The sequence below is a fragment of the Mustela nivalis genome (genome assembly GCF_964662115.1).
Source record: "Mustela nivalis genome assembly, chromosome: 6".
NCBI classification, from domain to species: Eukaryota; Metazoa; Chordata; class Mammalia; order Carnivora; family Mustelidae; genus Mustela; species Mustela nivalis.
The window spans coordinates 143,597,259-143,622,642 of record NC_139025.1 but is presented as its reverse complement, the minus strand read 5'-3'; the positions used below and the strand labels follow the sequence as shown (position 1 = coordinate 143,622,642).

The window sequence follows — 25,384 nt, the reverse complement described above, 5'->3', positions numbered from 1 at the left end:
TTTCCTGTAAACCAAGAGCATGGCAAACTTCTTAAAAGGCCAGGAGTAATGATTTTAGGCCTATGGGCAACTACTCAATTATGCTGTTACAATAGGAAATCAGGCACAGACAATATGTAAACAAATGCACATGGCAGTTTTCTAACAATGATTTGTTTGTAAAATGAGCCAGCTTGCCCATGAACCACAGTTTGCCAATACCTGCTCTAAACTCTTACAATTTCTGGTCTTCATATATCAGTACTATAATTATCTTGAACTTATAAGGGTTTATTGACATTGGTGCTAAAAATTAAGTTCAATATATTTTATCAATTAAAACTGAGATCAATATAATAACTGTTCTGGGAATATTTGTGATAATATGAGTTATAAAAAAATTCTCTTTATTTGTTGGTTAACCAGAAAATTTAATTGACTAAAGCACATTCACTGATAACCATAGTTAACTTAGGTATTCCCTAATTATGAAAATAGAGGTGATAATTTATAATAATAATTAACCTATTAAAAACAAACATAATCAAATGAACAAAAGACTAAGTATATTACAATAAATCTACACAATGGACAGTAACGGTGGGACTACAGTGATCTCTTCTTTTCCCCTATATTTTCTAGAACCAACATCTATGATTTTTGCAATAAGAAAAAGTTTCTTTAAAGCACACGATGACAAGCTAAAAGTGTTTAAATTTTTTATTTAGTTTGAAAACAAAAATAGACTTGGAATTAAATTTAAGAAAAATTCAACCATTCTGTCCTATGCTCCTCTTTTAAAAAAAAAATATTTACATCAAGAATAAATAAGTTAAAATTTTCATTTACCTGTCGATTCCTCTCATCCATTATACGTGTGATTTGAATTTTCTTCCACCCCATTTTCAATCACCTTTCCTTCCTTATATTCCATACATTTAATTCAAAATGTATTTTCTTCAATACCCTAATGCATCGTACACAGCTTCTATTATTTCAGCTTCTGGTGCAAGGGCTACAGCTGAAATTTTCTAGAAGATCTAAAAGAAAACACAAATTAGAAAATTTACGTTCTAGAAGTTTGTAAATCATGGAACTGTTATACAAATTTCAAACTTACCTCTACGCTGCACATAGGCACATATTGGTTGAAATTCCTGGTTACATATTGGTAGTTAACTTGAAGCTTTGTTAACTTCACCCCTAAGAAATCCCTTGAATCTTTTTGTGCCTCTAGCTCTGGCTGAAAATAAGCTTTGAGTTTTTCTCAATGCATATAGTAAAAGCAACAAGAGCCAATACTTATTGGGATTTTTCAATGTGCCAAGAATTTTTCCATGTACCTGATATATCTTAACTCATTCAATCCAAACAGCAATCTTTTTGGTTATAATTATCTTCACCATTTTATAAATAAGGATACTGAGGCAGAGAGATCCTAAATAAATATGTCCAAGGTAACACACACAGTAAAGGGCAGGGCTTGGAATATGAACTCAGGGACTCTGGCGCCAGAATTTCTCTGCTTGGAAAATATCCTTGGAAATATCCTTGGAAAGTTTCTGATGTCCTCCATGTCAAAGGATGAACTAATAATCTGGGTAGCCCCAATCTGCCCTTACAAATGATTCTTGCAAACTGCCCTAGCTACCACCCAAATTACTGTCAATCCATAAAGGCACCATATGATTTCATAATAATGTCCACTTATTAAATGAAATATTGTTCCTTTTAGCCATTTAATAAAATTCTCCTAATTTATCAAGATTCAGTTCCCCTGGATAGAGTAAACCATAGCACCTTATACTCTATGGCTATTTGTATAATAAATTCTAAGTCCGTATTCCTGAGACCATGAATCCTTCAAGAACAGGATTTTTTTTTATTCCATTTATCCCTGTAATTCAATGACTGGCAATGATATCATCTGTCATGTTCCGAATGACAGTTGTGTCAAAGACCTAGTGTTTTCAAAACTTACATAATAAAATATTTACAAGGGAATAAAAGACAAATACTAAAATACAATAATACATTCTCAGGGGAATTTTATTCAAGTATTTCTAATTTTGTGCATATACAGCCACAAAACTTTAAAAGTACTGTGCAAATCCATATTTGATTAAATCTGGCTTTTGCTCAAAAGCAGTGAATTTTTCATTTCTTAACACTACCATCATAACTATAAGCATGGCATGTCTTACGTATCTTCCCTTGTATTCTTTCATTTCTTCATTCATACAAACATTAACTGAACATCTATTAACAATTGATAACCTATTATTATCTGGCCCTTTGTGGAAAAAGTTTGCCAACCCCTGGTATAATCAACCTTTATTTTCACGCTCAGTAATATCTGTCCACTCACCTTGCATGCACTCTTTTCACGCTTGTTACCAGCACGTAGCTTAAAAGAATAATGGTCCCCATTACACTTTCTTAGCACTTTGTAATTTCAAATACACACATTCTCCTGTTAAGGGGCCCACAAGCTGTCATCAGTATCATCGACGTAGGAATAAGGAAGCCGACGTGAACAGGATAATTGGCTGCTGAAGGGAGATTAAAGAGTTAGACTTTTACTGGAGTGTCCTGGATCCTCCACTCTTTTCACAGTGCCAAGATCCAGGAGAATTCAAAATTAGAATGCCCAGCTCTGTGCGGAGAAGACGAGACTTGGGAGTCAGAAAGACCGAATTTCGAATCCTACTTGTTCTACTTCCTATCTTTGGGTTCTTGCACAATTTACTTAAAATTCAAGACATGAGAACATCTCCAAAAGGGCCAAAAAAGATACTTACTTTACAGATTATTTGGAGAAAAATTAATTCATTGAAAGGCTGTCTCTGGGCCAGACACTTTACTAGGCTAATTGTATGTAGAGGGAACCAAATAGATGTGGTCCCATGAGATAATACTCTTATACTGTACCAAGCACAGGTCCTTATATGTAACCTCTCAGAAAGCGATACTGGTATGGCCTTTCTGTTAGTATTGCTGTCTTACTAGTATGATTGTTATTAAGGTGGGGGATGTGTTTAGGAAGACTGGAGGAAAAAGCTCAATGAAGGTGGTCAGCCAACCAAGTCCCTTCCTTCATTCCAACCATCCCTTTCCCTCTGATACTTTCATCACAACAGAGCTAGAGGGCTGGTAATGAAGTCTCAGGACAGTGCCCCCAATCCTCACAAGCACAGCTCATTGACCTGTGCATGCTTCCTCCATGGCTCTCCTCCAAGGCAAAGCTTCTACTTAATGCTATTCCCAGGGTCTAGAGCAGGTGTTATAAGCACCACCTGTATACTACTTACCCCTGCCTGTGAGCAACACCATTATTGAGCCCAAAGGGATCCTTCTTAGCCCATTCTTTGGTACCCCCAGGTAGCCCTATGATCTCGCAAGCTTGCCCAACAGAAAAGGAAAGCCCAGATGACGCACACAGCCTCCAAATTAACTCACATCCCCACCCACTGTCCCCTCACACTGCTGCCCTGCTATTCCTGAATCACACCAGGCACTCCTCTGCCTTCCTGGAGCCTGTACACTTACTCTTCTCTCCTCTAGAGAAGCTCTTTCTCCAGGCACCAACACACCTGGATTCCTTGCCTCCTCTAGGTCTTTGGGTAAATGCAACCAGGCCAGAAGAGGTCTTTTGGGACTTCTCTGTTCAAGCACTCCCAATCACCTTCTCTGCTTTGTTTTTCTCTATTACACCTGGCCCTCTCTGAACATATCTGTAGCCTGCCCCCATTGGGACCAGGATGAGATCTCCACGAGATAGTGGGTGTTTGTTCGGTTGACAGTTGTGTTCCTGGTGTCTACAGCAGCATCTGCACATAGTAGGCACTCAACAGAGGAGAAAGGAGGGAGGAAAGAAGAAGAAAGAGGCCAACCCCACAGAAGCTCCTGGAACATGGCTGACGTGCCCGTCTCGTGGACACGGTGATGGTGAGGAATGATTCTGGAGATAAATCACTAACAGTACAGAACACATAACTGAAAGGTAGAGAAATTAATGTACCTGTTCAGTTGTGCCAGGTGTAAGCTAGTTCCTCTGTACTGCTTTGTCACTGTGCTTCTCTGTGGTCATGAAACTGAAGGTCTGTGGTTGGCTGGTAGTTTTTCTGGAAACCTCCCAATAATGTAAGGTACTTCTCTAAACCACTAAACTCATCTGCATAAGCTAACACCGACGCTACGCTAGTTATTTAAAACCTCAACTGCCAAATGAAATGTCAGAAAATCCCCAGTGGGCGACTACATGGACAATGTGGTGGTAGGAGGCAATAATCCTCTCATTCAGGATTATTAGTCGCTGAGCACAACAAGGCCATTCAACCACTATAATTATCCTCACCTTTAAAAGGGCACAGTGGACACACAAAAATAACTACCTTCCTTCGAGGGGCACCTGCGTGGCTCAGTCGACTGAGTGCCCACCTGGCCCTTGACTTTGGCTCAGGACATGATCTCAGGGTGCTGGGATCAAACCCCGCATTGGGGGTTCCGCACTCAGCATGGAGTCTCCTGGAGCATTTCTTTCTCTCTCTCTCCATCTTCCCTTCCCCCTGCTTGTGTGAGCTCTCTCTCTAAAATAAATAAATCTTAAAAAAGAAAAATCTCCCTTTGACTACCAACTTTTTTAGATCAGCGGCTCTGAGTCGTCTCATTTCCAAACTCCTGATGTACATAGAGTTTTGCACTTGGATTCAGACAGTCCTGGATTTAGCTCCTGGCTCTAACACCAGCTTGATGATGTTAGGTAAGTCATTAAACCTTCCGGGCCCTCATTTCATTCTGGGAAATGTAATGGTAGAAACCACTATAATAACTAATAAATACAAAGGTAATATGCAAACCATGTCAGGTGCTTGTGCCCTCAAGCTATTTGAGCTAAAAGCCCTTCATTTTTTTTGGCCTTAAAATTTTGCATGAAACTCAGCAACTTGGCTTATTCCCTGCCTGAGTTGGAGTGGATATGCCCTCCCTCTTCAGGCCCTTTCCTGACCACCTGCTACATGACTCCTCCCCATTCACCTTGCCCAGTGATCCAGCACGAATCAGGGGCCCGGACCACCTCAGATCTTCGTCATTGTCTTTGTGAAATCTGGGCCTATGCTCAACTACACCACCATCAACACCAAGGAGGGGAACCAGTGGCAACTTTCTGTATTTTCTAAATACCTGACTTTATAAAGCAGAAGAGAGTATCTTATAAAATGAGTACCAGGGAAGGAAGTGAGAAGAAAAAAGGCAAGGGGGGAAAAAAGGAAGAAAAAAGAAGCTACTCTACCCCTGGGTCTCCTTAACTGTATTTAACCTGACACTTAGGAATTCCTTTAGAGCCCGCCCTCCTTCCCCCAGGCCTCCATGTATCACCACCTTCCCCAACCCAGCGGAAATTCATGCAGCCCCACAGTACCTAGCATGGCCTGTGGCTTGAAAATCAGCTGTGGAGAAACATGAGTCAATATATTTCACGTAAGGGCCTGTGGGTGGCTCAGTTCGTTGAGTGTCCAGCTCTTGGTTTTAGCTCAGGTCATGATCTCAGAGTCCTGACACTGAACCCCACGCAGGGCTCCACGCTCAACATGCAGAATTGGCTTGAGATTCTTGCTCTCCCTCTCCTTCTTCCCACCACTGAAATGATTATTTTAAAATGTGTGTGTGTGTGTGTATATATATATATATTTTTTTTTTTCCACATAAATGAGATGTGCAGAAAGCTGGAATGGAAAGAAAAAAAGGTATCTGTTCCTCAGGAGCTCCCAGTCTAATAAGAGATGCCAACTTCAAGGGGCGCCTGGGTGGCTCTGTGGGTTAAAGCTTCTGCCTTTGGCTCAGGTCATGATCCTAGGGTCCTGGGATCGAGTCCCGCATCGGCTCTCTGCTCAGCGAAGCCTACTTCCTCCTCTCTCTCTGCCTGCCTCTTTGCCTACTTGTGATCTCTGTATGTCAAATAAATTTTTAAAAAATCTTAAAAAAAAAGAGAGAGAGAGAGAGATGCCAACTTCTAAACAACCAATGAAAATACAAAATGGTGGATGGGATTGGCAATAAAAAAGGTGCCCTTTGCCACCTCCTATCCCCAAGTTTTGGTGATGACAGCAAGCAGGATAAAACTGTAAGACCACCTTTCATCCATCAGAAGCCAGACATACAAAGTCATGTAAAGGAGAAAATCTGGTTGCCGGGCAACCATGTGAGGTTCTCATCCTGACTGAAAGTGATAATTACACAGCTAATCAAATAGTGTGTCAATCCAAAAGAGGACAAGGTCATGCAAGAAGACCTGGATAAAAGTTTGTACTTACTCCTGAACCCTATGGAGGGAAGAGAGAGCCCAGCCCACAGGACTCTAAGAACCTTGGCCTCATGGCCTAGGCAGGTTGGCATGTGGGCATCATGTCATTGGCCCAAGCTAACAAAATGTGAGTATGTCAAGTCCTCATTCAGAATTCAATCGCTATTGGGAGATGGATGGCTATCTACACCATTCTCTTCTCAGGCATTTGAGTCCACAAAACAGTCTCCTGATTCTATGTGACTTGTAATGCAGGCTGACTTCAGGGAGCCAATACACCCAACAGGCTCTCCAAAGTATTTCTAGGCCCTGATATAATTATTGCTCACTCCACTTTAATGAAGTTGATGCTCATTATGATTTGACTTCCCAAATAACTTGACAATAATGACACAGTGAGCTGTTTATATCAAAATAAATAGGAGAGTCTACATAGTATTTCATTCTCATTGCATATAAGTCACCATTTGTAATTTCTAGCTCAGTCTCATGGGTATTGGGTTATCATGAAGTGGTACTCTGAGCCAGATGGCCAGTGCACAGTTAATACAGGTCTTGGAAGCTAATGATCTTCTCGGGATCTTACTCAGTGACACCTTTGCCGACTACCCATTTGCCTTTCCTTCCCTACTCCCTCTATTTGCTCCAAACCCTTTCTTCCTCTACAGATGTCTAGAGAAAGCAGAATGAGGTTAGTGTTCCATGACAGCAAAAGTGAAATGCTGTGTAAATAAAGGTAGGGGGAAGATACAGATTATATAGTCAGGAAACCCAGACAAGGAAAAGAAATTTTCAGCTGGGCTTTGAAGGATTGAGAGAATTTATGTGAGAGGAGAAGACAGATGTGAGATGGGTCTCTGAAGATTACAGAGACCATGAGAAGCAAGGAAAGGGGAACAGTCTAACATCATTTCATGTCATTTCACGGGTGCCACCTGGTGCATAATGGTGATGTTGCCAAGAAACAAATGTTTGTATCTGTGAGAACACTTCAGAGAGACAGAATTCTGCCAGAACCAGTTGTGATCAGGTTTCTGTGGACTATCCAGTGTGGTATGAATCTGGGACCCAGGAGAAAGTCTGGAGACTCCTCTTCCAGCAAATGCATCCTTTATTCTAAAATGACTTTCTTCCAATTTGATCTTAGGGATGACTGAGCACGACAGTGAGACTGTTCCATACTTGACTATTTCAGACTTCCATGTGACGTCTCTACATTCTCACATTCATTTTTCCTCTTCCCTCTTAATTTTTTTCTTTGCTTTCTCATTCCATTTCCCCTAAATGTTAAGCCCGCGCCTCACTTCATTGCTGACCCTGACAGGAGTGGGGAAAAAACTGGAAGACACTCAGCCAACATCATTATCTGGGGTGTTATCCCACTGCTGCAGGTTCAGCCTTGAAGTTGCCCTTGGACATAAAACATGGGAGACAAACATCAATGGGTACTTGAACCACAGATGCTCCTTGCTTTACCCCTCCCCGCTCTGGAAAGCTACAAATAATATCAGCCACACCACGAATACTCAGCAAACATCTTATTGTCTTTGTGGTACCCCAATATGGTGGAAGGAGATAAAAGGGGGATAGGCAGAGCAATGCACTTGACCACATGTGATCCCATAGGCCTGACTAGCTACAGCCCAGTCCACGCCAATCCTTTCTTCCCTCCTCATTGCTTCTCCCATTCCATGAGAGTGATAGTAACCTGTCCACTATTCATCAGGAAGAAAAGAGATGACCTGTATCCTAGATACAGATTCACCAACCCCCAAACTCACATGACATGGATTCACCAGAACTTCCATCTTCATTGAAAAAAAGACAGAAGAACACATTCAGATTTAAGGCTAGTATCATATTTGGGCTGAAGAGTCTATACCTGTCTAAATCTCTCTGTTTTCAGTGAAATCATATAGATAGAAATTTCATTTCCAGTATGTTTCTTTCCAAAAAATCCTAAACAAATAAACAGGGAAATTCTGACTTCAATGAAATTATAAACTGAAGAGAACTTACAACAAAGACACTGATAAAAACTGTATGAACCTGAATGGATACATTACTATCGTTGATTTCCTCATATATAAATAGTGATTGAGCACATGCTCTGTGTCAGGCACACAGCAAGGCCCCAAGAAAACAAAGACAAATTAGACATGACTCCATTAGACCTACCCACAGACCAAATTACACAGCCTAGTGGGGAAGATAAGCAAGGGAGTGGTAACTTCTATACCATGCAATAAAGTCTAGATCCTCGGGTAGTGGGAGAAGCCCACTCAATATGGTGGAAGGGAGCTCAAAAGGGGGATAGACAGAGCAATGCACTTGACCACATGTGATCCCATAGTCCTGATTAGCTATAGCCCAGTCCCGCATCCTCTGCAAACCAAGCAGATATGTAGCACTCAAGTGACCATGGGAGGATCAGTCTCAGTTTCTACTTTGCACGTCCTAGGACAGGAAAATAGAAGCAGAAGATTCGTATTCAAAAAAGAGGTTTAGAGAGACCTGGCTGACTCAGCTGATGAAGCACGTAACTCTTAATATGAGGGTTGTGGGTTTGAACCTCAGATTCAGGGCACAGATGACTTCAAAATAAAATATTAAAAAAAGTTTGCTTTCTCTTCATGGGTGAGTTAAAAAGGAAAATTATTTAAAATAATTTTTTAAATTATTCCAAGAGTTTTGCATTTAGCCCAGAAAAGAGAAAGTAACCACTACCAACCATCCATTGACCATCCATAAACAGCCCCTCAACAAAGACCACCCTTCCTAGCACATATCACATCAGAAAGTTCCTCAAACACCTATGTCAGGGGCAGCAAAATGCTCACCACCTCCTAACCACCCCACTCACACTTCAGGTTGTGTCCACCATATTTCCTCACCTATCAAATCTACACCAACTTGCGCAAGCCCTCATGTCCTGTCACAATGCCTGTCTGTCCCAATGCACTGATATCCTCCAACCACCAGGCTGCCAAGAGGCAAGGCTTAGATGTTTTCCACAGACAGTTCCAATATCTTCTTGCCTCTTATGCTTTCTTTAGAGCTACACAAAGCTGTCTCTTAATACCTCGTAACTTAAAGGCAGGGTCACTTTCCTATCCATCTCTATTTCTAGTCACGACCTTTATGGTGCCTGAGTTAAGAGTAGGTACTCGAATATTTATAGTCAGCCAAACAACTTCACGGCATTAACCTAAAAAAAAAAATTATTCTGGGGCCACCTGGGTGGCTCAGTTAAGTGTCTGTTTCTTGGTTTCTGCTCAGGGCCTGATCTCAGGGTTCTAGGATTGATCCCCCCGTCAGGCTCCCCACTCAGCGGGAGTCTGCTAGTCCCTCTCCCCCCCCTCCTCCCTCCATGCTCCTGCTTTCTTTCTCTCTCGCCCATAAATAAAAATAAAATCTTTTGTAAAAAAGTAATCATGGGCACCTGGGTGGCTCAGTGGGTTAAAGCCTCTGCCTTTGGCTCAGGTCATGATCTCAGGGTCCTGGGATCAAGCCCCGAATCAGCCTCTCTGCTCAGCAGGGAGCCTGCTTCCCCCTCTCTCTCTGCCTGCCTCTCTGCCTACTTGTGATCTTTGTCTGTCAAATAAATAAATAAAGTCTTTAAAAAAATATAATCTTAAAAGAAGAATTCTAATCCGAGAGTGTTAGCCTATCAAACCCAAAAAACCCACACATTTTCTTCTGATCGGTTAATAATGTAACAAGAAGATAAACTTCAGTATCCAATTCTACATTGGATATAATTACCTCCTTCACACCAAACTATGAATTATGAATTATGTTTAATAATTCACCTGATTTATATCTTGATTACTGGAAAAACATATTTCAAGTTTATAAACAATGGTAACAACTGTAACACAGTTACAAAAAGAATTTCATAAAACTAAGTGGTAAGGAAAAAGATAGTTAAGTCATTGAATGGTTAATCGTGACTTATCATCAAGTTTCCAAAGGAATCTGGTCGCAATGTACTTACTCCAGATATCCAAGATCCATTCCATAATGACACCCAAATATATGACACAATTAAATATAAATATATGACACCCCAAAATATGACAGTCTCTGGTTAAATAAAAAAATTTGGTTGAATAACAAAAATCCCAGTTGAAGATCCAGGTTTGTATGCAATTATAACAGAAACCTAGAGTCTCCACACAAAAAAATTCACTTCTTCCCTCAAAGCTGCAACCTACTTTAGTAAAAATTGATGGGGAACTAAAAAAAAAAAAAACAAAAACAAACAAACAAACAAACAAAAAAAAAACTGATTAAACCAGTCACCATGATTAACTAATCTGGGGACTGAATTTATATTAAATGTGTTCTAGATATACAAGATTTTCTCATAATTGTATTTGGCTATTTTATCTCATCAAAATACTAAAGCATTAAAAAATCAATGAAACCATAAGAATTTGAATACTTGAGTTTTTTTTTTTTTTAAATGCAAGTGAAGCTGTCCACAGGCAAACATGCACACGTGTTCACAAGCACACACAAATGCACACACATACAAGTGAGACTGGAGCAAGTTCAAACCCTCTGACAGTCAAACGGAGACACACATCCATACATTTCTTAGGAAGATGAGTATGCAGGGGTCCCTGGGTGGCTCAGTCAGTTAAGCGACTGCCTTCGGCTCAGGTCGTGATCCCAGGGTCCTGGGATCAGGTCCCATGTCAGGTTCCCTGCCCAGCAGGTGAGTCTGCTTCTTCCCCTCTCTCTGCTCATTCTCTCTCTCTTTCAAATAAATAAATAAAATCTTTTTTTTTAAACAAATCAGTTTATTCTCTGATAGTTTTTGAAGTCAGAAATCTGAAATAGGTCTCCATGAGCTAAAATCACTGTCTGCACAGAAGAGTTCATTCTGGAAGTCTGAGGAGACTATGTTTTCTTTTCTATCCTAGCCTTAGAGCCACCTGTACTCGATGGTTCATGTGTCCTTCATTTACCTTCAAAGCCAGCAAGAGGACATCCAAAAATTGTACTTTGACTCCACGTCTTCAACCTCCCTCTTCCACATTTGGGGAACACTTTTCATCTATTTTATTTAATTTTTTTTTTAATTTTTATTTTTAATTTTTTAAATTTCTTTTCAGTGTTCCAGAATTCATTGTTTATGCACCACACCCAGTGCTCCATGCAATACGTGAACTTCGTAATACCCACCACCAGGCTCACCTAACCTCCCGCCCCTCCAAGACCCTCAGATTGTTTTTCAGAGTCCATAGTCTTTCATGGTTCATCTTTTTTTTAAAGGAATATTAACATGCATTTTTGTCTACCATAACACTGAGCAGTGGTGGAGACACACACACACACACACACACACACACACACAAAGCAAAAAGTTCGAGGAAAAGTTATGCTCTTAATTTCTTTGCCAGGAACATGGGAAAAGGAAAACTCATCCAATAGGGCTTTTAATGCCTTAAAGTATCCCAGAGAGGTTATTTGTAATAGTTTTAAAATACATAGAGGTCAACCCTAAAACGAATGGGAACAGTGGGTGCAATCAATATTACCTGAATTTAAATTCTTATAAATGACATTCTCTCCATCCAAGTGAACCACAAAAATAACTCCAAACCAAATCTTCCAAGGGCAAGGAGTACACATAGAAAGGAGAAAAACAGAAGAAGGAGCAGGAAAGTGCCCAGCCCTGGTCTCACCTCTGGCTCTTCCAGGGCCTCGTCTCCAGCCGGCGTCTTCTGCAGCAGATCCAGGATGCCATTGCTAGAAGGCCTCCTGTCCTCGGCGGGAGAGACATAGGCCTCCTCGGAGTCCGTTTCCACCACATGGAGGTAGTCGGCTTCTTCCTGGCTCCAGTCCAATTCCTCCTCAGACTGTTTCAAGGAGCTACTGCTGCTCTTGGGCAAGATCCCCACCGTTGACAGGCTGCTGGGCACCGAGGTGTACGATGACTGGGGCCCAGAGTTAAGGCCTGCCCTCTGGGGCCAAGGCCTCAGCCTCCAAGAGGTTAGACAGAGAGGCTGAGGCGGCGGTCCAGGGAACGCCTTGCCCGTAGGTCTATGGGCTTGTTTGGGTTCTTTTTCACCCTCCTCTTGCTCAGGTTGATTAACAAAGGCCTGCTCTGCTGTTTCAAAGAGCCCCAGACAGACGGTTTATCCTCCATGGCTGCCTGAAGACCCAGGAAGTCACTCCATGAGAGAGCTCCTCCGTGTGGGAAACAACCGCAGCGGCTCCTAGAAAACACCATGTGAGGAGAGAGAACACAAATGACCCTTCTCGGTAGTATCTAAGCACATCGAAGTGTAAGATGTGACTGGAAAATCTCACACGTTCCACTAAGGGACTGAGATGGAAACATTTGGTTGGTAATGTTTACAAATATTTTTAAAGCTTTTTTTTTAAAGATTTTATTTATTTATTTGACAGAGAGAAATCACAAGTAGGCAGAGAGGCAGGCAGAGAGAAAGAGAGGAGGAAGCAGGCTCCCTCCTGAGCAGAGAGCCTGATGCGGGGCTTGATCCCAGAACCCTGAGATCATGACCTGAACCGAAGACAGTGGCTTAACCACTGAGCCACCCAGGCGCCCCCCCTTAAAGCAATTTTAAGACACTGAATTTTTAACATTTTTGTCAGAGGAGCCATAGAAAAATTCTAGTCATGAATGGAACTGTGAGGTTGATGTGAAAAGAATGTTTCATAAGAAGAACGATTTCTCTGACTTAGTTCACTGCATTTAATGTCCTCCCTTCCGATTCAGCCACGTTGTTGAAAATGACAGGATTTCCTTCTCTCCAGATGCCTAACTCATATCTCAATGTGTCTCACATTTTTTTATCCATTCACCCCTCAATAACCACTTAGATTGTTTTCCTCATCTTGGCAACTGTGAATAATGCTAAGGTGAACTAGGGAGTGAGGAAATGCTGATTTTAGTTTGGGAGGATATATATACCCAGAGTCATATAATACTTCTAGTTTCAGTTTATTGAGGAACCTCCATATTGTTCTCCATGTGTCTGTATCAGTTTACCTTCTGACAACAGTGCACAAGGGCTCTCTGTCTTCCACATCCTCACCAAAACTTGTGATCTCATATCGTTTTTTTTTTTTTAATAATGCCATGTAGAGTTGAAGTTTGCTAAGAGAATACATCTTCTGTGATCTCACCACACATACACAAAAGTTCTAAATATGTGAGGTGAAATTTACAAATTAACAAGTTAATATGTTAATTAACTTGATTGTGGTACTCATTTCACAATACATGTAATTAACTCATGTTGTCTACCCTAAACACACACACACACACACACACACACACATAATTTCTACACATAAAATATTTGTTTCATAACTAAAAGACTACTTTCTTATGTTGCCCCAGGGGAAAGCAGAGCCAAAATTTGCCACCACAATAACAGCATCTTTAATCAATATTATTAAATAACCAGTACCTTTTAGTGTTTGAACCAGGGTAGACAAAGATTCTCTGTATGAAATCAGTCAGTAAATATTTAAGACTTTATAGGACACATGGTGTATCACGATTACTCAGTTCTGCTGTTTGGCACCCAAGGAGACATGGACAACACCTAAATGAGTGTGGCTGTGTTCCAATAAAACTTTATTGATGTAAATTCAGCAGAGTGTAGTTGGCCAATCCCTGCTTTAAAGTTACCATCTTCCCTTCCACCAAGATAGGTGCATTTGGAAGTATACACACATACTCATGTTGACAAAAATTCCACCTGATAATCTTAAAACTTTATAGTAAAAATAAGGTTGACTAAAGAGAAAAGCATTTATAGAAGTAAGAGGCCTGTTCTTGTTCCAATGTACCAAGTCAGAAAAATTGACAAAACTGTAAGGGAAATCTCAAGAAATGCAAGCTTCAGAGCTTTAGCTTCAGAATATATGATTGAACGTATTTCCCACAAAAAGTTAGGTGTGAATTACAGGAATGCTTCACAAATAACATGTACTTATACAGAGTGGTAAATACTATGCAGGAAAAGGGGTGACTTGACATATTACAGGTTGGACTCATTAGGGATCAAGTCAAAGTCAAATCTTGATGAAAAAGAATGAAATTGACCACTTTCTTCACCATCCACAAAAATAAGCTTAAAATGGATTAAAGACCTGAATGTGAGACCTGAGACCATAAAAACCCTGAAGAGAACACAGGCAGTAATCTTTTTGACATTGGACATAGCATCATTTTTCTAGCTATATCACCTGAGGCAAGGGAAGTAAAACAAAAAATAACCTATTGGTACTATGTCAAAATAAAAATCTTCTGCACAGTGAAGGAAACAATCAACAAAATGAAAAGGCAACCTGCTGAGTGGGGGAAGATATTTGAAAATGACTTATCTGATAAAGGGTTAGAATCCAAAATATATAAAGAATTTATATAAATCATCACCCAGAAAACATATAATCCAATTAAAAATGGGCAGAAGACATGAACAGCCACTTCTCCAAAGATACCCAGATGGCCAACAGACACATGAAAAGATGCTCAATACCACTTATCAGCAGAGAAATGCAAATCAAAACCACAAGGATATATTACCTCACACCTGTCAGAATGGCTAAAATCAAAAACACAAGAAAATACAAATATTGGCAAAGATGTGGAGAAAAAAAAGAACCCTCATGTACTATTGGTAGGGATGCAAATTGATGCAGCCACTTTGGAAAATAGCATGAAAGCTTCTAAAAAATTAAAATAGTTCTACCCTTTGATCCAGGAATTGCACTACTGTGTATTTACCTCAAGAATAAAAAAATACTAACTCAAAGTATTACATGCACCCCATGTTTATTGCAGCATTATTTATAATAGCCAAACTCTATGGAAGCAGCCTAAACATTCATCAAGAGATGAATGGATAAAGATACACACACACACACACACACACACACACAGACACACACACACACAAATTAACTACTCAGCCATAAAGAAGGAAATCTTGCCATTTGCAACAACATGGGTAGAGTTAAAAAGAAAAATGCTAATTGAAATATGTCAGAAAAAGACAAATACCATATGACCTCATTCATATGTGCAATTTGAGAAATAAATGATCAAAGGAACGAGAGGGAGATAGAAACCAAGAGAACAAACTGAGAGTTATTGGGGGTTGTAGATGGGGTAAATAGGGGATAGGGATTAAAGAGTACATTTATCATAATGAAAACTAATAAATTAAAAAAAGAGAAAATTATCTGAAGGTCTTAGGGGTTTAATCCAAAAAAAAAAAATCAACTTTGGAGAAATAAACCTTATTCTATGTGTCAAGTAGCTCATAATAAATCCTTTCAGTATGAAAAAGAACAGCAGAGTCAGGTAATTCTGATCTGGCCTGTATTTACATTGCCATGTTTGGCTGAGGATAAAATAGGCCAAGAGCCACAAGAAAATACATTTTCGAATATCAAAGACAAGTGTTTGTACCCAGCCCTATCTTACTCTAGGCAGGATAGTTAGTCATTGAGAAGTCACTGCCTTTGGAAGAGCAGGACTATGAGAATCTATAGCTTTTGCTGGATCACTGGATGACCACCAGGACAGGCAACAGCTTCTTCCAGGATGAAATGGGCATCTTCAGAAGGTAATGCAGGGATAAAGAACTTGGGTTCCAGAGACAAACTCCAAGATTTGGAATTTTGCTGTGTCACATTTTACTTAGATGTACCATTAGCGGCAAGTCATCATAGTGTGCAAACCAGTTGAGACAAGGTTTAAGGCCCAGTGTCAAATGCAGAAAAAGTATTTAGTCAAGAAAAGCTTTTTAAATTACTGATACTGTTGTTATAATTTCCAATTTTGACATCTTAATTTATTAAAGAGCTCTCTTTCTCATTGTTATTTGTATACGTAACTACCTCGATGGCCTCTTGTGAGGACTGAATGAATTCGTCTATATAAAGAGAAGAACGGTGCTTGGCACAGAGTAAATACTTAAGATAATGTTAGCTAGTTTTTAAATTATTATATCACTTATTTCACGCTGAGCCACTCTAGCTTTGAAAATATTTCACCACTTTTTCCTGCTTTGTAAAATGTTGTTCTAAACATAAACTTGTAGTTCACATTAGCAAGACACAAATACATTATTTAATTCACCTCTCATAGCTTAACTTGCAAATATGCTAAAAAGAATTTCTTCTATATTCATTTAGAAATATTTTAGTCAATTAGCATTTAGTGGAGAGTTATATAAATGTTTATTAGATCTAGTTTGTGAATGGTTCAATTCTTCTATACTCTTGGTGATTTTCTTTCTACTAGTATTACCTAGAGAGGAATGCTGAGTCTCTCAATCATAAGTGTGAATTTGTATATTTCTCCTTTAGTTCTGTCAGGTTTTACTTCTGTATTTTGAAGTTTTGTTATTTGTATACATGTTTACAACTGTTAATATCATCTTGCTGTTTAAATCCATTTTGAAAGACTCTTATTTGGTTTGTATAGACCATTTAAATTTAACATAATAATTTATATGTTTGTATTATATGAAGGTTTCCCAATGTAACTGTTTCCACTGTTTTTTATTCTTCTGTTTCCGTTTCCTGTTTTTCCTTCCTTCATTTTTTTTAGTGTTCATTTTAATTCACCAATTGTGATTTTGACTTTATAAAATTCCTGTCAGACAAGGTTTTACTTTGATTTCATTCACAAACCATATTTTAACTAATTCAGGAAGAGATCAGCTTATTATATTTACTATTTCCGCCACTCTTAATATTCCAAATTTCTCATATCAATTCCCATAGCCTAAGACATTTCTTTAACCTGCTATTTTACAGCAGGTCTGTTGACTCCAAATTCTTTCGATTTTACCTGAAATGAGAAGATCCTCATTTCACATTCAAGGATATTTTCACTGAATTCTGGGCTCTGCACTTTTATTTATTTCAGCACTTTAAAAATGGTAAGACATTTCCTCTGGGCTCCATGATTTCTGCTGAGAAATTTTTCATTTGAATCTCTGTCTCCTATAGATAAGGTGTCACTTTTTCTCTGATTGCTTTCAAGATTTTGTCCTCAGTTTTAAGCAGTTATGATATGCCTGGGTATGTATTTCTTTGGGTTTATCTTGTTTGGGGTAGCTTAGCTTCTTGAATCTGTAAAGTTATAACTTTTGTCAAACTTGGAAAGTTTCCAGCCCTTATTTCTTGGAATACTTATTAGTCACATTCTTTTTCCTTTCCTTCTGGGGCTCCAATAATATAAACAAAATGCCTTCTGTAATCGCCCAACAGTCCAAGGGTCTCTGTTCGGTATTTTTCAATCATTCTCCTCTCCTTTGCTCAATGAGGGATTTGCCCCTTCTCTCTGTACTTTAGGGCTTCTCTTTTCTATTCCTTGGGCCAGAACTAGAGGGTGTCTCTTGGTTCTTTCTCAGCCTGCTTCCAATACTAACTCCTATATTTTGTTTTCGTAGTTCATAATATTCTATTGTGAGAAGATGCTATAATTTAATTATTAATTTTCCTGCAGCTGGATTCTGAAGGTACTCCATTTCACTACTAAAAACAGAGGTAAGCAGACTTTATAAAAACTATTCTTCGACTTTCTTCTGGTGCTAATGTTAGTTTTTCCCTAGAGTTTTTTCTATCATCTCTGGACTGTCCCACTAAAAGTGGTTAGAAACATGCAAGGAATGGTTGTTTTAATGACCAAAGCTGGGGGCATAACTTATACACAGTGGGAGCAAATCAGAGTTACGAAAGGTATCTTACAAGAGACACGTATCCTGCCCAAATTAACAATAAGACCTCATTGAGAAACACCCTATCTCGGAGTTGAATTGTTGACTTGTAAGTTACGTGTGTCCTAAACTTGACTAGCTAGGTATTGCCAAACTGTTTTCCAAAATAGATATATTAATTAATATATTTAACATCAGCCAATAAGTTCTGTTGTGCAATCTCTTTGCCTGTAACTACTATTGCAAGATTTTTTTTTTTAATATTTACCAATCTGAAATTGTGAAAGTGGACCCATTATTCTATTGGTTGATCACTTTGTTTCCTCTTATCTGAAATAGTACTTTCAAAATTTTGATAATGCTTCCTTGGTACTTTCAACTGAAAAACTCTCCACCCTATGTATAGCTTTTTAAAAAAATTAGGTGTCGAGATCCACATCTGAAAAAATTTGATGACTTCAATTTACCAGTATTTTTTTTTCTTTGCATGTTATGTTCGTGTGTGTGGCATGTATATGGTGGGTACAATTTAAAAATCCTCAGGATCACTAATATATTTTCATTTATTTTCTTGGTAAAGCTCTGAAGTTTTGCATTTCACAGTTATTTGTTCTATCCTAAATTGTTTATGTGTGGTTTTGTGGGGGCAGGGTGAGATTTTCGTTTTCCATCTGTGTACATAATTGAATTTCAAATAAAACCTACCCTACCTCCCAGTGATATATTAGGCCATCTTAACTAGATATATAATTTCCATATATAAGGTCCATACCTAGTTATTGATACTTGTGCCAATATCACATAGTTAGTCACTACAGGTTTGATATCCAGCTGCATAAGGTCCCATCTTCTTGTGGTTCTTCTGATTGGTTTCCTTTTTCTCTGCTCTTCCATATAAATTTCAGATCTGCGTATATTTGTCTAATACTGCCACCCCAAATAAAAGTAGTGAATATTTTAGTTGGCAGTTGCTTTACAAATTAATCTGAGGACAGCTTCAAGATACTGTTATCTTCCTAGCCATGAATATGGTTATTTTCTATGTCTTTTTTTGGTAATAGACTTTTTTATTTTTAGAGCAATATTAGATATATAAAATAATTGCACAAAAGTAACTATGTTCCCATATATCTCTTCTTCTACCCAAAAACATTTCTCCAATGATTGCCATCTGTCATTAATGGGATATATTTGTTAGAACTGATGAAGTATTACTGATATATTATAATTAACTGAAGTTCATAATGTACCTAAGGGTTCGCTCTTTGTAGTATACGTTTCTGAGTTTGGACATGTGTATAATGTCATGAATCCACCGTTACAGTATCATACAGAATAGTTTCTACTCCCTTAAAAATTTCCTCTGCTTGACCTATACATTCCTCCTCCCCTCCCCCAACCCCTGGCAACCACTGATCTTTTTACTATCTCTATAGTTTTTGCTTTTTCCAGAATGTCATATAGTTGGAAACACACATTACACAGACTTTTCAAACTGGCTTCTTGCACTTAATAATATTTATTTACATTTCCTTCATACTTTTTTGTGGCCTGATAGATAGCTCACGTATTTTTGTTGCTTAATAATATTCCATTGTATGGATTTGCCACAGTTTGTTTATCCATTCAGCTGTTGAAGGATATTTTGGTTGCTTCAATAAATTTGAATGGTAATTATGAATAAAGTTGTTATAAATTTTTGTGCACAAATTTTTGTGGAAACATAAGTTTTCAGATGATTTGGGTAAAGATCAAGTAGCACGATCACTAAATTATATGGTATATAACTCTTAACAGTCTTTAACTGATCATCAGTTACCTATGTATACATTTTCATAATAGGCAACTTGCACATATTTTGTCAAATTAATTTCTAGGTACTTCATGGTTTTACAGTAATTGATATTTGTATTATATTTTCATTTTCAGTAGCTACTACAGAGGAAAACAATTGACTTTTATACATGGATTCTAATTCCTAACATCTTGTTGAGGTCATTTATTAATTCTAATAATTTCTCTGTAAATTATAACTTTAGTTTTCAATGTAGACCACTAAATTATTTTCAAATGATAACAATTTTGTTTCATCTTTTCTAAAATACCTATGCTTTTTCCTTTCTGCACTGAATGGGGCTTCCAATTCAATAAGTAACAGAATATTGGTAATATTTTCTATATTGTTTTTCCTGATCAGGCTCTCAAAGGCTTTATTAGTTTATTAACTTTTCTAAAGCTAACTTTCCTTTGTTGATTTTATGTATTGATTCCTGATGTGGGGTTTGATCCCATGACCTAAGCCAAAACAAAGAGTTGGACACTCAAATGACTAAGCCACACAGGTGTTCCCATCATTCCAATTTTTAATATGTTTTAAAATTAGTTTTGGTAGACACAAGCCATGAGTGTGTGTGAATGTGGACTCTAGAATTTCTACATGGGGAAGGACTGAAGGCTGTAATTCACCTGGAAGTGGTATCTTAGGGGAAGAATCTTAAAGTTGTACTTGCCTAGAAAACTACTGGTGTGTAGATTGTATATTTATTTGGTGTGGTTCTGGGTAATAGAAACTGATCAAGATGAGGGGAAACATATATTACACAGACTTTTCAAACTGGCTTCTTGCACTTGGTAATATTTATTTACATTTCCTTCATACCTTTTTGTGGCTTGATAGTACATTAATTTTTGTTGCTGAGTAATATTCCAAACAGCTTTCTGAAGACAAGCTGCCACTGTGAGTGTAAGTTTACAAATCTACATTCATGGTAATAAAGGGATTGGACAGAAAAAAAAAAAAAACCTCATTCATTCTTTCTGTACCCTTTGTGTTTGATTTGCCATTTTTTGTTGCCTTTTTTTTTAAATTCTTGAAATAGAAAATTAGATACTGATTTTTGGACTCTACTAGTCTCTTATTTATCCATTTAATGCTACAAATTTCCCTCTAAGCACTAAATGAGCTGCATCAAACAAGTTTTGGCGTGTCATGTTTTCATTACCACATAACTCAAAATATGTCCTAATTTCCATTTTAAGTTCTTCTATAGGAGAGTTTTTGTTGGTGGTGGTTTTGTTTGTTTGATTTTTTTAGAGGTATAGTGCTTAATTCTAAAACATAAATGGGATTACCCAGTTATCTTCATGTTATTGACTTCTAGCTTAATTCCTAAGAATTGAGTCAGAAGGGAAAATCCATATGTTTTCATTCCTCTGCAAATGGAGGCTTTCTTTATGATCCACCTTATGGCCTATCTGCAATTCTTGGGTTCTATGTATGTCAACTATTTGAAGCCAATTGTGTTGCTTAGACCTATGTTCTTCTGATTCTGCTCTTTTATTGTTTTATCAGTAAAGAAGGGAGGTACTGAACAACAGTAATGCTATTGAGTTAACAGGACTCAATAAAAGGAATGAGAGGGAGGAGGATGTCAGGATTGAGCTAAGCCCAATTAAAAAATACTAGAGCTATTCACTCACTGATTGTGGGATCAGTCTTGGTTTCTCTGTATTTCAGAAGTTCAGCTGGAGAAGCCATTTGGGTAGCTGAGTACATGACTATAGAGCTGACAGATCAGGTCTAGAAAAAAGAGTTTGGAGAGATTGGCGTTCAGATTACGGTCACTGTAGGCATAATAATGGATGACCTTGCCAAGAAGAGTATGAAATGGAAAGATGGCATGAGCCTCAAGGACCTCCAGCACTGAGCAGTCTGTTAGAGCAGGATAAATTTGCGAAAGACATTAAGATGATATAGCCAGAGGATGAAAAAAAGTGTGGTGTCACCTTATGACAACTAGAAACCAAAACAGAGATAACAAGGGAAGGGCACTGTATAGAGGAAGTGGTCAAGAGCTTCAAGACCTGCTTGTAGATAACAGTCATGAGAGCTCCCACTGGTGCAATGGAGCTTCTTGGTAATCTGCATATGACTTGTTGTGGGGGCAGAAACGGGAAAAAAAAAAACCTGACTGGGGTAAATTTTGAAGGGTGTGGGAAAGGAAAAACTGAAGACAAAAGATAAAATTAGGCTAAATGGGAAGGATGTAGGTCAAGCTGAGAACACTTGATCATGGTAAGAGGTACACAAACATAATATCTTGCTAAAGGTATATGTTTTTCTGGCTACAGTGTTCAATGAATGATTATCTCTTGACAAAATTGCTCCCCACCACTTGCCAGTGCATATATGCATGTGCACACACACACACACACACACCCATAAACACACAGACACTCAATTTTCCTGATTCCTTATTGGAATATTTCTTATCTCTCATGGAACTACAGACCTAAATTTTGAAAATCAAGCACTGCCCAATAAACAAATGCACACCCCTAACAATACATATCAAGTGTAATAGAAAGTAATTTACTTCTTTGCACACTTGAGTTTAATGGCCTCCTATTAAAGCACACACACTGACCTCTAAACCAGTGTCTACATTGCAGAACAACTGCCAAACCTCAAATGTCCTGCTGAACATGATTATCACATTTAAAGACACTTCTTCTAGGAAACTACCTGCAGAAGCAGAACACTTGAAGTATCTTTAGAACCTTACTGGCAGAGGGATGGAATTAGGGAAAGATGATAATTTCCACTAAAAATCGTATCCCTCTTGAGTAAATGGCATGTTATAGAAGCCATCTTAGGATATAAAAGTGTGACTAAAAGGTAAGCCCAAAGACAGACATTAATTTAGAACAAAAGAATCCTTAGACACATCTTCCTACGCCCTTTCTGGTGTGAAACAGAACGAGTTAAACAAACTGTGCATACCCATCAGTTACCAAATCAATATAAGTATTTCAGAATACAAAGCAAAATCTTTCAGAAATATGTCTCTGCCTATCAAAAACAAAAAGAAACTTTTACACACAAATACCTACCTTTCAAATAAACATCACACATAGTTTATCATTGCCCTACTTTCAAAACCCCAAGCCAGTGGTTTCTTTTACAACAGAAACTTCCAAAGCACTCCCCAAGCCCAAGTGAAGCCATGTCAACGAAAGCAGCAAACACTAATTGTCTCTCTGAAGAATGATTATGCTTCCTCATAGAAGACAGGACAACTCAATAATTCTAATATGCTATGGACAATTTCATTGATGACTTCTCCACATTTGCAACCAATTTAAAAACATATACTCAAAGAAAATCACATCTTCCTACCCATAAGGCCATCTGATATAAAAATAATATTTTCATGCTTTCCTCAATAAAAAGTGATGGAGGAGTCATTTCACTCAGCATAATCTCCTCCAGCCCCATTCATGTTGATATAAAAGTTGGGTATTCCTCCTTTCTGATGGTGGCATAATATTCATTGCATATATGGACCATATCTTCTTTATCCATTCATCTGTTGAAGGGCATCTTGGCTCTTCCCACAGTTTGGTGACTGTGGCCATTGCTGCTATGAACACTGGGGTACAGATGGCCCTTTTTTTCACTACATCTGTATCTTTGGGGTAAATACCCAGTAGTGCAATGGCAGGGTCATAGGGAAGTTCTATTTTTAATTTCTTAAGGAATCTCCACACTGTTTTCCAAAACGGCTGCACCAACTTGCATTCCCACCAACAGTCTAAGAGGGTCCCCTTCTCCACATCCTCTCCAACACTTGTTGTTTCCTGTCTCATTAATTTTGGCCATTCTAACTGGTGTAAGGTGATAGATATCCCAGTGTGGTTTTGATTTGAATCTCCCTGATGGCTAGTGATGAAGAACATTTTTTCATGTGTCTGTTAGCCATTTGTATGTCTTCTTTGGAGAAGTCTGTTCATGTCTTCTGCCCATTTTTTGACGTGATTATCTGTTTTGTGTATGTTGAGTTTGAGAAGTTCCTTGTAGATCTTGGGTATCAGCCCTTTGTAGTGTCATTTGCGAATATCTTCTCCCATTCCATGTGTTGCCTCTTTGTTTTGCCGTTTCCTTCGCTGTGCAGAAGCTTTTGATCTTGATGAAGTCCCAAAAATTCATTTTCACTTTTGTTTCCTTTGTTTTTGGCGACATGTCTTGAAAGAAGTTGCTGGAGATTATGCTGAGTGAAATAAGTCAAGCAGAGAGAGTTGATTATCACATGGTTTCATTTACTTGTGGAGCACAAGGAGTAACACGGAGGACATTGGGAGCTGGAGAGGACAAGCTGAGTTGGGGGAAATCAAGGGGGAGATGAACATGAGAGACTGTGGACTCTGAGAAACAAACTGGGGGTTTTGGAGGATAGAAGCGTTGAGGGTTGGGTAAGTCTGGTGATGGGTATTATGGAGGACATGTATTACATAAAGCACTAGGTGTGGTGCATAAACAATGAATTTTGGAACACAGAAAAAAAAAAGTGATGGAGGAGAACAGAGAAATCCAATTCTTAGACAACCAGGCAGGCACTCTCTCTTGGAACATCTGTCAAAATTGTTTAGATAGGGAGATTCTAGTAAACAATTCCATCATCTGGTGTAAAAATGACAGAACTAGCAGAAAGTATAACTTTATGATATACACAAACAGCCTCTGTTTACACCGAACATTGTCAACCACAACACAACCTTTTCCTTTGCTGTTTTCAGTCATTCATTTATTCAATAAATATTTCCTAGTATCTAGGCTCTATGGCATTACAGCCACTGGGGATACATCAGTGAACAACACAGAGTCCTTCCTTTCATCCAACTTATGTTCTACTTAGAAGAGATAGACAGCAAGCAAACATACATTGACTATGTTGGTCACGTGATGAGAAAAGGAGTGAGAGCTGAGGGGAAGGGGTGGCTGCAGGCAGACAGCCAGGCAGCCATCTTTACATCATGAGTCAGGAAAGCCCCCTCAGATAAGATGAGCAGAGAACGAAAGCAGTGAGGGAGACAGCCAAGTGGATGCTTGAAAGGGAAGCACCTCCCACACAGAAAACAGACAAGGAAGTGCGCAGGTCCAGAGCAGGGCAGAGCTATCTGGAAGACTGACAAACAGGAAGGAGGCCAGGCCTGGAGCAGAGCCAGGGGAGGAACTGGGAGAAAGTGTGTTCAGAGGGGAGCAGGGATCAGATCAGGCAGGTCCTTGTGTGCCAGTGTGAGGACGCGGTGTTTTACTCGACTGGGTTGAGAAGCCACTGGAGGGTGAAAAATTATGCCAATGATTCTTTACTAGATCCTACTATATATCTGGTCCTGTGTTCACTGTCAGCAATGCTCAGAATGATCTTTTAAGTACATATTTTCACTCAAAATTCACCGATGAGGAAAATGCAACTTTTTCAGGTTTATAGCTGGAAATTGAAACCCAGGCTTATCTCAGAATTGCTCAACAGGAACCACTACTGGCATTTAGAATAGGATCATTCTTTGTTGTATGGGACTGTCCTACACACTATAG

General features: G+C 38.7%; 1 protein-coding gene and 1 long non-coding RNA gene across 2 annotated transcripts in view; both read right to left on the bottom strand.

Moving 5' to 3' along the window:
• The window catches only part of LOC309867664 (myocyte-specific enhancer factor 2A-like), a gene marked incomplete at its 5' end in the record, with an annotated part of 120,802 nt that extends 119,920 nt beyond the window's left edge, over positions 1 to 882 (bottom strand). Inside the window, 1 exon segment of the mRNA XM_082736713.1 lies at positions 829 to 882. Within this exon segment, the coding sequence (XP_082592839.1) occupies positions 829 to 882 (54 nt within the window).
• LOC309867667 overlaps positions 1 to 25,384 on the bottom strand; it is a 720,752-nt gene that overhangs the window by 603,925 nt on the left and 91,443 nt on the right. The window lies entirely within an intron of this gene.